The sequence below is a fragment of the Geospiza fortis genome, unplaced genomic scaffold (assembly GCF_000277835.1).
Source record: "Geospiza fortis unplaced genomic scaffold, GeoFor_1.0 scaffold471, whole genome shotgun sequence".
Classification (NCBI taxonomy): Eukaryota; Metazoa; Chordata; class Aves; order Passeriformes; family Thraupidae; genus Geospiza; species Geospiza fortis.
Genome location: NW_005054443.1, coordinates 1505636 through 1522770, shown reverse-complemented (window position 1 = coordinate 1522770; position 17135 = coordinate 1505636). Strand labels below are relative to the sequence as shown.

Sequence of the window (17135 nt, the reverse complement as noted above, 5' to 3'; positions counted from 1 at the left end):
ACTTCAATCACAGCAAGATGCCTTATTTGACATGGTCAACATTTTATTTGCTTTGATTAAAAAACATTAAAAAAGTATGTGAGCTATAAATCCAACACATGTTAAGATTATTCTGAGCATATTATACTCAGTACTCCAGCTGGGTCCCTTAAAAATTTGAAATAACATCTGTGGGTGGACCTCAGCTTTCTCAGATCCATGAGCAGATGCAGGAAGCTCTGTCACAGACTACCTATTACAAAAAAGATTCCCTCCAATCAGTGGAGGAGCAATCAAATTTTCACACACGCTATCGAAGCATAGGCAGGAGATTGGCATATTGTTCAATATTATGACTAAGTAGTCACAGAAGACTCATTCTTCCCATTTGTTCCAGCTCTGAACTTGACCAAAAAAATAAATAAGGACTGCATCAGAATGCAAAAATTATGTCTTTGAAGACAAGTACAAACTGAAAATTAATTTGTGTGTTGATAAAAGAATAGGCTCTTTTTCTAGAGCAAGCATTTAAATGACAGCCTGTAAAACTGTCTCTGTAGAACCCTGTGATGAATCCTCCTGCCAGTGTTTAGATGTCTTTTGCTCCTCTTCCAAAATCTGCTAGGCTGAAGAGTTTTGTATTTTAAGGACCTGGAGCCTAGTTATCATTGAACAGTTAAGAGAACATACATTTTCATGACACTGTTGTCTCTCTGAAGAGGGACAAAACATTTCTACCATGACTCATTTCTTTTTTCATGAGTAGAAAAATGCTGAGTAACTTCTTTGAAAAGGATGCATTTAGCTTTTTTACTCAAAACCTGTTTTAACACAAAGGTAAAGAAAGGACTGCTCACTTGAAATACCTGAAAATTTGGTAATAATTCAGTTTCCTCACTTCTACCTAAGTGATTGAGCTGACTCTACCCTGGATATTGACTGTGGCAAGAATTCGTGTTAGAGAGAATAAACTGCAATCCAAGTACCAAAACCTCTTAGCCTCACATAACTGGAAGGAAAGGGTGAAAAACTTACCTTGTGTAGCAATGTAGTGATTTGGTCTATGATACCCCTAGAAAAATTGAAAGGAAAGAAAAAATCAGCAATTTGCACCTTGGCTATGTTCCTATGAGTGAAACTTCATTTAGGATAGCATTCAGTAAATGTCACAACAATACAAATAATGTATTAGATGCAAAAGATCTTTTCAGTTGGGGAAAGGCAAGTGAGAAGGGAAACAAAAGCAAATGTGTTTTCTACAAAATGCTTAAGTTGTAGCCTTGTACATTAGGGGCTAGAAGTAATATGTTCTTTTGGTCCCTTGGCTCTGCTGAGAATGAACAGCATGAAATCCTTGCAGTTAGCGGCATCAGGTGCTCACAGAGTCTGAGATATTCCTTCACCTATTGCTGTTGACTGCAAAGCCTATCCCTTTTTAAACAGTAAAAGAATGTCAGATTTGCATTCAGCCTGGGGAAGGCAGGAGGGCACAGTGTTCACTCTGACCATGGTGGTTTGTTTATGTTTTACTTCTCAACAGTAAAAAAGACTGTAAGTCTTTGATTAAATCATTTGGTATGAACATACTTTTCCAAGAAGAACATAATACAACTCTGATGACAAGAGCAGCTTAATCACAAGTTGGCCAAGCAATAAAGACCAATACTCTATGCATTCTTTGCAACATGGAAAAGGTTGCCAAAATTTAATGATAGCATTTTTATAGTATTTGAATTTCTAATGTGATGGGAGTGTCACCAAATCTTTAGATCATGCACCAGTATGTTGATCAATCCAGTTGTAGGAGTGTTAATATTTGAATAATAATTATGATGCATTGTCAGTTATCAGCAGGAAGAACTTAAGGCTGTAGTACATATACCATTGCAAATTCTCTGTGAAATAGCAAGGGGATATGCAGTGATACAAGGTGGGAAAGAATCAAAACAACTGAAGATACTTTAAATATTACAGAAAGAATAACGTGAGTTACAGAACTGATTTCTTTACATGACACTGAAGCAAAATTTGGAAGTGAGAAGTGTTCACAGAGCTACAGAGTGGAGTTTCTTCCTGCTATGTGTTATCTAATCCTTAGTGCCTAGGATCAAACACTTCCATTTTACAGTGAAAAAAAGCACAGGAAGAAATACATCATAGCCATTGTGTCTATGATGGTGCCATTCCTTTATTAACGTGTTATACTGACAGCACGACAACTGCAGTAATAACTGCATGCAAGAGCAAAATTAAAGCTGCTTCTGTACTAGAAAAACCAGTGTTTCTAGCAGAAACCTGACTAGCAAATTATAAACAAACACGCTGTGTTTTGTGGCAGAGTTGTCTTTGGAGGATGCCTGCAGTCCTCCAAGCTTTGCAATGAAGCCATCTGCTGAGGCTAGAAAGGGTCACATTCTCTCCATCCTTTTGTACTCCATAAACAACAACAAAGAAGTTTCTATGCAGGTATCTATCAGCATTTTATATGAAACTGTATAATCCAAATCTTTATTTCTCGTATCTCATAATATTTTAGAGTAAGATCCAAATCTGACACAAGAACATACTACTAGCCTAAAATGAGAACAATCCTGAATGATGGAAAAATGTGAAAGTGAATTCAGATCTAAGTCTCCAGTGTGAACTCTCCTTTCATGACAGATTACTCTCTTCAGAGATTACTGTGGCGTCTAACTAAATATATTTCCATATGTGCCTTCACTACTTGGTGACTGTGCTATTCTTTCAAACAGCAAGGGACTGAGCAGAAATCTGAGTTTAGTCTAATGATTCTTGAATGTGCTTATAAACATCAGTTACAAGAGATATCTTCAGAAAGTTCCCTCAGACTTCATATTGTTACAACTGAAGTACCTACTTTTTTTATATAGCTCTAACTCCTCCACATTCTGAGAAAAAATATCTGTTACATTCCTGTTTCATACTAGTAATTAAATTTGAACTGCAAAATCTGACACTATTTTTCGAAGATGTAACTGCCTAACAAGAAATCTTTAGCAGGCACAATTTCCTATGAAGCAGCAATTGTTTTACTTAGTCTAACATCCAGCACTCCATGTAAACAGTAAAATTACTAACTTTGCTATCCATAGACTTGTGGCTTTAGATAAATAATATTGGCTTTTTAATGATTTTCAATTCTACTTTTGAGCTCATTCTTTCAACCAGAAACACCTTGTCTCTTAAAGAATTTATTTTAATGTAAAACATTAAGTTAACATGATGCAGAATGAACAAAGAAGCCACTTTCAATAATTAAACAGCCTACATATTTAATGAAATGTCTTGCTTGCATTAGAAATACTGGTTAACAGCTGCAGAATATACTTTGAAGGCGACTTAAAAGTGCAGAGATGACAAGAGACTGCAAATCTCTGCATTAGGCATTACGGAGTTTTGTCACATTAATATGCAAACAGCTTTCTTTTAAATGTGGAATGATGCCAAGCTGTTGACAGAAAGGGAAAATAACATTTTGCTAGCCCATATAAGCACCAGCAGGCAAAGTAGCCATACAGTGTTCCTGGCAAGGTTTCAGTCTAGAGGCAGTTGGAAGAAATGACTCATTTCATTCCCTGACTGACAAACCTTTGAGGCTTTTCTCTTCCTTTAGTGCACACCTAGCTTCCAAAGGTAGCACCCTCCAGCGCTAAACAATGTTAGCAGCTGTTATTAGCTGTGGTATCTACTACAAATTGTGAAAAATGTGAGAATAATAAGAGTTCCCTCTTTGACTGAACACAACGTTAGGCTTGTTGACTACATCAGGATACGCACATCGATATAATTCCCATTGATGTAATCGGAACTTGTTTCCCCTTCAATAGGCTGCAGTCTCACTCGAGAATGATCATCTGAAAAGGGAATAATGGACAGGAAAAAGAAGTAATTAAAGACATATCCAGTAACACAAGCCTAATCAAAATATTCCTTTATAGTCAAACTAAAACCTTAGCAATTGCAAGTTCATGCTTATTTTGTTGAACATGAAAACTGTATCTACATTTAATTCTCATTTCAGTCATTCACAAGCTTTCCAAATCCCCTCTGGTTTTCAGTATGAGTTTCTTAAATCTTATAATGTGAAACCCATTACAATTATCACTTTTGCCTTGACCCCCTGCTTTTGTCAACAAAATAACATTAAGTTGTCAAAGGTTTACTCATTTGGAAATGCTTCTGCCAGTACTGAGGAGGAGCTGAAGTCATTCAAGACATAATGCCACCTCAGAGTTTTTGAAGGAAACTTGTTATCTTTTCAGTAAGAGAGAAAACAAAACACAGTAATGGCAAAACCCAAGCAGTAAGACAATGGCTGTGTCACTGAATTTTGCTCCACTGTGGTCATCTGTATCTATCCAGTCTTATAGGTAAAAGTTGAGTTAAGTTAAATTAGGGTATAGTTCAATTATATTGTATTAATTATGCTATATTAATTGTATTATGTTACGGGGAGGCTGATTAGAATGTTCTAGGAGAAGGATCCAGGGTTAGGCGGAACAGTGGTCTGGCGGGGCAAGGCGAGGTCGAAGAGGGATTGGATGGAAGACCTGACCAATCATTCGAAGCCCTGCAGAAATGATTGGCCCAGAATGAACGGCCCGGGGCAGCCGCGGGCTCTCCACCAATGAGAAGCCTGGAAATGGACCAATCACCATGCGGATCCAAAATGGACCAATCCTGGACTCAAAGGGGGCTATAAATGGGGGGAGTTCGGTTGGGTTGGGGTTCTTCTTTTTGGATACTTGTTTTCTTTTGGGAAGAACTGAGTGCACTTGGGGTTAGCGCACTGTTTTGTTTTTTGGCTCGCTGTGTGGGTACCTGGGCTTATCCTGGGTATTCTGTTCCTTGTAGCTATTTTAATAAATGAGAACCTCTTTCTCTGGAGAAAGTTTGGCCTTGTTCATATTCATAACATCCAGGGCTGTGAAAACACTTCCAACTTTATTTTCTAAATTCCAATCTGAAACATCATGGCATGAATTAATCTTATAACAGCTGCCTCTTCTTCTCTATGATATAGGAATTGCTAGAGGCTAGTTTCCACTTTGCACAAGAATATCTGTAGGCTGGCAGGGCTCCTTCTTCTCGGAGACTTTGTAAGCTCCTCTTAAAACACAATTTGAGGCTAGGATCTCAAGGATGGAGAGATGGTAAGCAGCTACTTTATTGCTGCCTTTTTTATGAGGTACTCTTGCTAATTAGATACCTGTGTATTATTGTTTTGCTGCCTACCTGCTGAGCTAATATTACTTGCAGCTGATGTTAGACCTTCATGACAGTCATTATTTTGCTGTAAATGTAAATAATCATTAAGACACCCAAACCTGCCCCCCGTGTTCTGAACAGCTAGCTCGGAAGCTTTAAAATTCCTAAAAGATAGCAAATAAATGAAATAACATAAGTGGCTTAAAAACCCAACTTCATTATAAGTAGCATAATTTCGGCCCACATTATGGTGGAGGAAGAGCAGGGCAAGTGCTTCTTAAAATAACGTTTTAGAATTGCAAGTCAAGAGAGAAACTGGTCGAGGTGAATTCTTCACCCCTTCCTCTTATGCTCCAAGTCTTAGGAAATAGAGATCTCAGAGCCTCATTTATTTCCCTGGGATTCCCTTGGGAGAGAGAAAGGGCATGCTACAACCCCAAACATAGTAAATCAGAATGAATTAAAATTTCATCTCCAGGTTCCACACAAGTCTTACATTGCTATTTTCTTAGAATTATTTCATTCAACAGTCTTCAAGAATGAGGTTTTCAAACATGCTGGAATATTTGAATCAGTTATGTTAATCAGGTCAGCCTTTTTAGCCTCTTTATTCACTTTTCCAAGACTAAAAATTTATGGAGCTGTGACTTTCCATCACATAATCCCTGCTTGTCTGACTCTACCAAACTATGCTTATCCAACTGCTCTGCTATTCTATGCTTAATTAAGCTATTTATCAGTTTCTTCAGAACAGCGGTTTGGCTCACAGGACCTTAATCCTAAAAATCCATCTTACTTAAGAAAGATACCAAGAAACTTTCTAAGCTCCAGCCATGCCTGCCGCTTTTACAGTTTTGGGACCTGATCCAACTTCTGCTAAATTCAGCAGACTCAGATGTCAAGCTTGCTTGGACTCATGGTGTATCTTCATCTGTATTTTCATGATTTTGTTGCCTTACAGGCATTCTCACCAGGACAACTCAGGCTAGTAAAAATCTACACTTTTGTATTTCTTGAATTACAGAGGGCAAAGTTCAGTTGTCTAAGCACAAAACATTTCATGGCACTTTATACAGCACCAGGATATACTGCCTAGTTTTCAGCTGCCACTCTGGAATAACACATCTCTCATATTTACTGTGTTGCATTCGTTGGTCTTGTACAGATGTTCCAGGCCACCTGAAATGGCATCACATGTCTATATTTAGGTAACTGAAACCCCAATCTGATCACTTGCCTAGAAATGAGCTCCATAATGGACAAAACAAGCTTAGATTTTCCTCTGAGAAACATCTTTAAAATGTAATTTCCTGTTATTTGACTGATTTATACAATAGAATAATATGCAGTTTCTTTTCTTTACATTTTCATTATTTTGCTAATTTTCTTGCAATAACTCTTGCTTTGGGTTAAGCAAAATAAAGAAGTTACTTTATACCTACATCTTCATATCATCTCTTCCCTGTTTTTCTTCTCATGTGGATTTTTTTAGTACTGCATTCTCAGCTAGGTTTCTGGGAATTCTAGAGGTAATGGACTGTCCAATACCCATTTATTTGCAGTGGAACTGGAGTGACTCCCTTTTTTATTGCTTTGAGAACTCAAGTTAACTCCTTACTGCATGGCAACACTTGTTAAATTGAAAAAAATCCTTATGTAAACACAAAGAAATGTTACTCTGTCTGGGCTGTGCTTCTGTCAGGCAGATTTAAAACTGAGAGGTACAAAAGCCATATTCTTCAACACGTGTGTTGATTCTTAAATAGTCTCTAGATTAACTGTCTATATTTTAAAGGTATTTTTTCCTTTATACTTCACCTGCTCTTGACAATTTATGCAGCTTTTAAAAACTCTCTTTTCCATCACATTGTTATTTTGATACCCTTCCATTAGGAGATCTAATTTAACTTTCCACTGATCAGTTAAGCTTTTAAAATTATGTATCTTAGGATAAATTTGTCTTTGTGGAATATGGTAACAGATAACAAATATAAGCATTTTATTCTCTCTTGCCTCATGTTACCTACAACATGCATAAGCCAGCTTGCAGACTGTGATCTCTAACAAGCCCCTTGAGCATCTGCTTGATTAGCATGCCCAGCCAATGACCCTTTCTTGGACGTGTACTCCCAATTCTCTGCAAATCAAACCTTTTATAAATGTCTCACCTAAAATCTTTAGCTGCTTTTAAAAGCTGTGATCAATACTCTCTTCTCGTTTAGTCAATATTGAGTTAGGTAAAAATAAATACAGAACCCCTCCCATCCCCTCAAGATCTCTCCTGAGGAAAAAACGAATAAATTTTACCAAAATCCATGGCTAACCACACACAGTTATGGCAGAAACATAATTTTTCTTAGGTGATGAAAGATTCATTTAGCATGTTCATGCTGGGCATAGCTTGTAATGAGAAAACATGAAGGTTTTTTTGTTCAGTAAAGAAAAAACATGTTTTCTGTGGGTGACTGGACTGTGATCATGATTCAACTTTTTGTAGCCACTATCATAAAGTGGGCAGGGCACACTTGTAGCCAACTAAATGCACATCACTTGGGTAACATAAAGCATATTAAAATTTTGACAAGCTCCTGCAATACTGGATGCTTGTTGCTATTGTTTTAGCTCCCTCCGAGAACAATAATGACTATAAGCAACAATATAACAGTAGTATCTTGGGAAAAATTAAAACAAAGAGGGTAAATGGATAGAAAAAAATATGCTATGCAGAAAAAATATACATTTTATTATAATCATGTACCCATAGTTAGTGGCATCTAAACCACCGTATTTTTAAGTGTTTGAACATAGCATAAAAGAGTAATTTATTAAAATGCTTTTAAGCTGAAGCATATACTTTATACAATTATCTGGGACAAATTTTCAAAAGTAGACCATTCAAATTGTACCCTCAGACTCTGAGAAATCCAATTATTTTTTCAGGAGAAAAACACATAAAAGAATTAAAAAGTTAACTACCCCATTTGCATACACGTATTTAACAACAAATGACAAATTGAACGACAAACTGTGGGCAGTTTCAGCTTTTCTTATAAGATACTGCCTTTAATTCTAGTAGATCTTAATTTTAACTCGAGTTGTCTTTGTTTTCACAGCCACATAAACAGGAAGTGTTATTGATAAAAACTTCATCCAGCTCTCTCCCTCTGCTAAATACTGAGGACATTTCAAGTAAATTGAGAACTAAATGTCCCAAATTTTATTTTGCTTCTTAGAAAGCCTTCAGTATCACTTGTAATTGTCATTGATTTGTGTATCTAATATCTTCTATGTGTTCTGCCTTGGCTGTTCATCACTTGATTACCTCAGACATAAAGAAGTAGCAGTTTTCTAACTTTCTTCAACCAAAGGATGTCAAAGTTTAAGACAACGTCTAACATGACATTAAAAGAGGGGAGTGACACACTAAACCTGACTACAAGAGAAGATCTATTGTAATAGGCTTGGACGGGAAAAAAAATTCATAAAGCAAGGATAAGCATTAAACTGCTTTGTATTTCTTATTTTTGACTTTGATATTTTTACTCAACTGATTAGCTGTTATTCATAAAATGTATTGCTACATCCTCACAAAGTAACAATTGTGTACATTAAATATTGCTTGGAGGGAAACAAGCAAAACCCTATCTAATTTATCTGCTTTTGCACATGCACCAGCCCATCATGAGAATCACATTTTTCTAGAAGATTTAATTTCCTTTTTCAGTATATAGCACAGTGTACATCCAAAAAAATACACAGCAATACTATCACATCCACTCAAAACCATGTGGCATATCATCTCTTGCTTAACTTTGCCTCTGCCTCCATCTGCATTTCCTGTGGGGTCTCATTCTGCAGCAAGTTACAGAGCTGTTTTCTCTCTGCAGACAGTCTCAGCCCAGCTGGGCCCTATTCACATCACTTACTGTAGGTCACTAAGCTGGGAGCTGTTCTCTCCAGACTTGTTAAAAATGCACTGCAGACAGAACCTCCTGAGGTGGAGATTCAAAAGCACACAAATGTGCTCTATTTCAGAACCCTCTCGCTAGAAGTTCTGTCCTTCTCTCTGTCAAGTCCACGTGGTTCACTGATGAGGAAACCCAGGCAGGTATGTGCCTGGACAAACACCTAGGACAGGTGCTGAAGTTAGTGCAAATATGCACTACATACTCCTTCTACAGGTCCTCCAAATGTTCAGACAATCAGCATGACTTATTCTCCTCTGCTGCGTTCTGTATGATTTCTGAACTCAGCAGTATCATTGAAAGATCTCTCCTTAAACACCACTCTTCATCTTCAGGCTTACAAAACAAGGTGACAGCTGCTTATTTCTCTGCTTATACCTGCTCATGGTTATCTGGCTGACTGTTAAAAACACATACACTCCACATCTTAAATTTAGATTTTAAAGTGAAAATACAGGGAAAGGATCATCTCCTACATACACACTGAGAACCTACCTTTAAGTGTTACAAAAGCAGTGTGTAAATAACATAATTTTACTGAACTTGATGTATTTCCTGCCTCCATGTTTATGTGCAACATCTCTAGTCACAATGTTTTGGAACTCTCATATTTATGGGGTCATAAATCTTGTGAGGGGTCATTCACCAAAGCATGTTATTATCTCCTCAAGTTATTTGATTATTAGTGTGTCTAATTCTTTTTAAGCCAGGAATTTTTAAGTAAAATATAAGGGTTACCTTTTTTCCTTGGAGTCTGTCTAGCATTAGCCAGGATAGCTGTCTCTGTTACTGTGGAACACTTAAGGACCAGTACTGTCAGCTCCTAAAATACCCAGAACCTAATACCAAGGTATTGATGTGGGTACTCTTGTGCTAAGCCGGCAGGAGCAGTTTGGGACCGGTTGGAGCTGAGTAGTGGTTAAAGGTGTTGTTCTCCACTAGCCAAATGCTGATCACAGGATGGAAGGCAGACAAAAGGGCAGTTAAGAAAATGCATTAAACCTGACAGTTTTCTCAAGAAATAAAAAAAGAAACATTTTCCCTCATTTTTATTTTCTTAATTAGGGAAAAGGAATATAAGCCTGATGTAAGCACAAGGCAGGTGGTCATTCTTATCCAGATCTGAAGGGTAGTTAACAAAGTGCACAATTATGCTGCCAACACTCACATGCAATGATATTCCCATATCTATTTTTCATTCTGTTCTCATCTTTCTTAGCTGAATCCCATGGTGCAGACTGTCCTTCAAAGAAACTCTAAAAAAAAGGAAAGAAAGTGACATTAAGAAAAGCATGCAGCAACAGTTACCTTATGGCTAAACAAAATACAAAGGCAAAGAGTACTTGTGGGTAATGGTGTTAAAGTGGCATTTAAGTGATTCATTTATTGAGCAAAGTTACGAGTTTCCTGTTTAAATGGTATTTATGCATAGTTCCAGATGTTACTTAAAATTTGACATGAGATTATCTGTGTAATAGCAAGAAGAATTATTTGCAAGTGAAGTGCTATTAAACCTTTCCAAATCTGCTTTCTTGCAACACTGAGAGTCCTTCACTTGAGCTATCCAGATTCCCTCTACAGTTCTCATACACACATGTGAAGCTGAAGGAGCTTCATCATCAGCGCTGGAGCTGCTCCAGTATTTGAGTGAAGAAATTACAGACTGTACTGATATGTTTTATTTTTGTCATATCCCAAGTTTCATTTACTTGCTGGCAGATGACCTCATGGATCAAAACATATACAGGCATTTAAAAAACCATGGATTCAACTAGCACATGTGTCTTTTTTCCCTCTTAAACACAATTTACAACACCACCACAATGATTATTTTCTCAGAGAATAAAATCAATGTGATTTTGTGAAAGATATATCTCATATTCACCAAACTGCTGTCATTTAGCTAATAAATCTCATGTAAATAAGAAAGTTGAAGGTGCTAAAAGTTTCTTTTTACATTAATAAAACACAGAAGCTGCCAAAAGGGCAGCAAGGAAGTCGTTATGCCCTATGTGTCCTCTGCTTTCTGTGGTGTAAAAGAGCAGTTGCACAATCTCCTAATTTATGCACTGTATCCATAAGTCATATGATGCAGATACATTTTAAAATTTAGTATTGAAATATTAATCTTGTGTTAAAAAATACTTTGTTGCCAAGCAAACTACTGGAATGGTATAATTATTGTGACCAGCCCTAACTCATGTATTCATCTTTTTACTAGAATGACCAGTAGATTAAATCTTTTGTACCACACTAAATAAAGAAAACACTGTGAAGTTTGTATCTCTTGTAAGATCTCAAGACATTCTGAATGGTTTAAAACAGATAATGCCCATAAAACCGTCTACCATCACTGTCTTTTGCTCTCCAATTTAAAAAAAAGGTGTTCTTAGAATCCTAATGATTTCCAATGACAAAGAGCATAAAAGTCAAACCAAACCCTTGATCTCTTGCTGAAATCAATAGAACACAAGGGCATTCAGTGTCTAAAATGGCTATTCTTTTCACAAGTTTCCTAGAGTGCTGGTTTCCAATTTATGATCTAGAAATTCCTGGGAATACATGGACTACTTCTAGAATGTTTATAAATAATAACTCAAGAAAACCGTAAGCCTTGTCAGTGGCTTCAACTTGTTTTTCCTTCATCTTTTCACACTTCCTTTGAAAATTTTTAACAGTTTGGAAACTGAAATTATTAAAACCCACTAATACAAATAAATTACTCCTTACTCATAACATACTATCATTGGCTACAGCTCTGAGAAACACTGATTGCTACCAGGACAGAGCATCTGTCTGTATCTTCTGTGAATCTTAAGATGATTTACAGCTTTGGGGCTCTTCTCCAAAAGGCGTCAATCGTTATCTGATTATAGATTTGCCAATGGCATCTAAAGCAAGCAGGTCCTCCCACTCTAGAGCACTCTCAACTCAGGCTGGATGGAAATTACTTTTCTAGCAATTCGACCAAACTGCATAAGGAATGACTCTCTGTGGGCAAAGATCTATGTCTCAATTTCTAGCAAAGTTCAGACTCTCAGACAAAGCTGGGTGATGAACATGGTTAAAGGCAAAGCAGAAATGGAAATGGTCAGCAGCAAAGCTCCAAAGACACAACAAACGAACAATTCATCTGACCTAAAATTTGAAAATTCTAGTTTTTTTTACAGTCCTTCTCCTAGAGACTAATGCACAGAATTGATCCCTAAGACACTACCCAGCAAGTGGTTTTGAGTTTAATTCAGTAAGCATCACATGTGCTGTTACAAAGAGAGTCCTGCTGACACAGCTTCTGAGCCTACACCTTGAAATGCGGAAGACTCAAATATTCTCCAAGAGACATCTTGCTTCTCTCTGTCCCACTCATGAACTCTTACAAAATTGCTTTAAACCAACTGGATAAAGTAAATCTCTGGAGACAACAGGGAAAGATTTAGATGGTGCTGAATTCAGGGAAGAAATACAACGGGCAATGTACTGCTTTTGGAAACTCGTCTGCGTCTCAGATGCAATGTACGACTTCTACTTCTCCCAAGTGTTTGGAACTTCTGAAAACAATGATAACTTTAATGAGCCTTAGAGATAAATCATCTTCTAAAAATTTATACAACAAAGATAATTCTGTTCCTTAGAACATATGTATATCAAACTTCACACAACAGCAAAGACCAGGAAACAGATTTACATTTCCAGCTACTGTTTACTGACTTCATTTTCTTTATTAAAAATGTATTACAGAAAAGGAACTTCAGATATTTATTTTTGAGTTTTTATCAATAAATTAGTGAATGAAATAAAACATATCACATGGGGAAAATAAGACATAATTTATGTACATCCATTTTTCTTTTTAATTCATTTTGGGATACACACTGGTATTACAGTGAGAAGAGTAAAGCAAAGATAATTGAAGGAAGGGGTATTACCCCTTATGCAAAAGCATAAAAACCCCACTTATTGTAAAAGACAGCTGGAGTGTCATTTCCTAAATTCCCTGTGTGCTGCCATTACACAAACTGCAACAGAATGATAATCCACAATGTATTGTAAGGAGAAATCTCATTTGTCCCACAAGTAAAGAACAGAGCAGATATTTCATAACAGATGATCTGTCAAGATCTTTCCTTACTTGTGAGAAATACACGTTTCATTACAGAAATTTTTTAAATCTCTTTTCTGACATATCACTCTCCAGGGATGCTGCTGCACAGCAGCCCACACATTATCTTCGTGGCTATTCATTCTAATTCATCCTTATAAGTTTCTTAAAACTGTGGACTGTTAGGAAGAAATAAGGCCCCCAAACAGCTTCACTCCACCAGATGCTTGGCAAGGGCAATGGAGAACTGAAAATGAATATAGGACATTTCTCAAATAATTTAAAATAAGTATTTCTTCAGCTTGAAATCACACAGAAGCCTGGCTACCCAGCCTCCGTGATCTTCTTGAAAAATGAAATGCTCTTCAAGCCAGATGTTGTTACAGCAGACATTTCAGTATGCATGTCAGCTGCCATTCTGTTAGTAGAAAATATTACAATTAGGATAAAAACACTTTCTGAAGAAAAATTAATTCAGAGAACTGCTTTATATGCAACATGAAAACTGGTCAGTGATGCAGGAGCAGGATCATCTTAGGATGAATGTGATAGTTTCCCGTGCTTTCACTCAATACTGTAGTGGTTACCATTAAAAATTAAATATTTGCCAAGGGCTAATTCACTGTGACCCTCAGACTAGAAAATAACTGCAATATCTCAAATGAGAAGGGGAGATAATCATTGCAAATACAGATTTTTTAGATTATTCCCTTTCCTAATTTAAAATTCATAAGGCAAAAAAAATTGGAAAGGACCTATATAAAAGTACAGTTTGAAGAGGCTGGAATGTGGAGAACAGGGTGAGATCTTCAGAATAAAATCTGTATCTCTGTTGACTGTCATCTTTGCTAATGCACTTTCTATCCCAGATTTCATGTTTCCAGTAAGGATACTTAAAAAAAAACCCCTATTTCTAAGTGCTTTAAGGTCTGCAAATGTAAAGTGTGGAATTACTATTTTTATTATTAGTCAAAAAACCAAGCAGCAACTTTTCCATAAAACACTTTGTAGTTGCTAGGTGACAACAGTGTAGTCTCTTACGATGTTATTTACAAAATGAAAACTCTTATGTAAAGAAATGAGAAGTTAAGGATATCATAAATCTCTCTCTGCCTACTTGATAAGCAAGAATATTATTTTTAGGTACAAAGACATGCTACTGCACTGTGTAACAGTCTCAAGTTTGACCTGTGAATTAGTTTTTTAAATGTATCGGTCTTTATGGTATCTGATTTTCTCTAGTGACTCTTGAGTTTCTTCACTGGTAACTCTCATTTCCCATTGCCATTTCTAAATAACCAGATTATGATGTATTACAACATTGGTAATTTGATGTATCCAGTTATAAATACCTCTGGATTTGTTTTTAAGTTACATGCAGAGAATTATGCACACTGTCTACTTTAAGCCAGACCAGACAACTAAAGTGATCCTAATGGAGGTCCTTGTCTAAACTCAATTAGCTAGAGAAGAAACTTATATTTCTACAACAGCCCTTTGAGTTGCACCTAAATTAGATGCCTAAAATGCCCTGAATTTGATAGTGAAGATTCATTACTAGTTTAACACTAATGCTGGGTCCATTTTATATGTGGAGATTACAGATGGGAAAAATGCATCCATTAAAGTCTGAGTAAAGATCTTAGGGTCACATTAGACTCATTGTATTTACAAACCCTACTAAATTCACATTTAAGCAAGTCCATAAATGTTTGGAGGACAGGGATCTTCAGGCTCATTTAATGAACACTGCAAGATTTGTGAGTGCAGTAAATCTGTCAGTTCATTGGATTTTCAGTATTCAGAATCTGCTAAATATCTGGAATATTAGGATGTTCTTGTGACAACAACATTAACTGTTTTGGTTTTTTTAAACAGAAAATTGAAATAATCAAGTTCCATTTGTTGATAAATCAGTATTTAGACTATTAAGGAATTAAAAAGGATCCCTGAAAGATATGTTAAAAGAAATCTGCTAGTCACTTTGAGGGAAGCTTTCATCATTGAAAATGCATCACCTGTAGGTAATAGATCTCCCCAAGTGTTTGCGAGCAGTGGCAAATGATTTCAGTGATGGCAACCCCCAGTCTGCAAGCAGCTCTTCCTACTTCAGTCATTGCTTTGGTCACTGAGAGCATCTGTGGATGACAGCCTGCCACTAGAGAATATATTCACCATCAGCTTTTCCTTCTCTGTCAGCTTCAATCACTGAGAATTATGTCCAGTTTTCAAATAATGGAATTTAAAAAAACATTTTACTGTGCCTGTCCTTGAAAAGTGTCTGTTGCAAGAGCCAATGTGAAAATCTATGTCATCAATGTAAACTGCCTTCAGAAGCTATAAAGCACTTACTGGTGTGTTACTGTAGCCTAAGTCTGAACACAGAAGAAAAAAAAAACAAAGCCCAATAAAGACTGTAGCAAATAGAATATATTCAGGTTATTGTTAAAACTCCCTTACTGTGTTCAGATTTTTCTGGTATAATTAGGCTGGTAGTTTACATAAGGTTTTCTATGTGTGAGATGTAAGATGCAGATCAGTTTTAAAGCAGATACAGAGTTAATAGTCTGACATACAGCACCTCTCTGATATTGTTCCCAATGCTCCTTTATGTGGTTGTTCCACCTTGAACTGATGTACAAAAACCCAGCAACACCCACTCAAGGGTTTGCATAGCCAGAGGTTGGAAACACTCTTTTCTTTCTCGGCTGAATTAAGGTTAGTCTGCATTACACATGAGAAAAAGAGTAGGAAAGCTAAAGTCCTTCTGGTCTTTTGAGACACTAAACATTATACTCACTGCCTACCTTAAATGTTGAAATGGAAGGGCAGCTGTTACCTCCTCCACTGACCTACTGCAGCATGCCTTAACACTTGGATTTCAAAACAAGGACTAAAACCACACAGGAAAGACAAAATCTGGTACTAACTCTGCGATTACATTGATGTGCTCACTTTTCAGAGGCAGTGCTTTCAGTCAGTGCATTTCCTAATATGTCTGTATTTTTAAAGGCACAGGCTTTGCTACTCCCTGGACAACTGGGCAGTCTAGTCAAGCTATAGCAGCACAAAGAAAACATACTAAAATGTTCAAACTGCTTCAGTATTGTACTATGAATGACATAGATACTTGCACCAAATATCATAAGTTAGCTCTAGTTGACAACAGCATTGGGAAATATACATGAAATTTAGTTAATACTATAGACAAGAGAGTAGCTCACCAGCTCACTAGAACAGAGAAGGTAACTTAAGTGAAAGTGAGAAGTAACTTAAGTGAAAGTGACTTGTCAGTCACTGTGAAAATTGTGACGGCGTTGCACACCTACAGGAATAGCAAGTTGTGAGTACCAGCCATGCTGAAGGCTGGGCTTTAGGTGCTAAGAGCATTTGAAGAAGATAATCAAGAATAAGTTAGTTTTTTTTTTTTTTTCCTACCTAGTCCTATATTTGACAGTGTCTAGAGTTGCTTGGGCAAAGAACACCGGGGATGAGGTGACCTGAGAGACTGCAGGAGAACACGTGGCATGGCTGGAGCCACCACACAGACCCACCTGAATTCTCCCCTGGAATGTGTTCTCACCTGTGGAATGGAAGCTGCGTGATTTGTAAAACTGCACATATTGGTGATTGAAATATTTTGGTAGCATAGTACATTTAGTCCCGAATAACCAATTGTCATTTCGTCTTAAATCATGACAAGGCTGCAAAAACAGAGTGTCATAGAGTACTTCTGTAATAACTAATGGAGAATTACTTTCCATATATTTTTAACCCAATCCATTTATGAGATCTGTTGGTGTAACTTATTTTCTTGCTATCTAACACTGAAGATAATACCCGAAACTCAACTGTAATATTCA

The 17135-nt window shown here is 36.8% G+C and overlaps 1 protein-coding gene across 1 annotated transcript in view; it reads right to left on the bottom strand.

Moving 5' to 3' along the window:
* The window catches only part of PTPRM (protein tyrosine phosphatase receptor type M), a 341545-nt gene that overhangs the window by 51074 nt on the left and 273336 nt on the right, over positions 1–17135 (bottom strand). Inside the window, exons 20-22 of the mRNA XM_031062267.1 lie at positions 10342–10429; positions 3778–3854; positions 1015–1051 (exon numbers count right to left, since the gene is read on the bottom strand). Coding sequence (XP_030918127.1) covers positions 1015–1051; positions 3778–3854; positions 10342–10429 — 202 coding nt within the window. The remainder of the gene's footprint in view (positions 1–1014; positions 1052–3777; positions 3855–10341; positions 10430–17135) is intronic.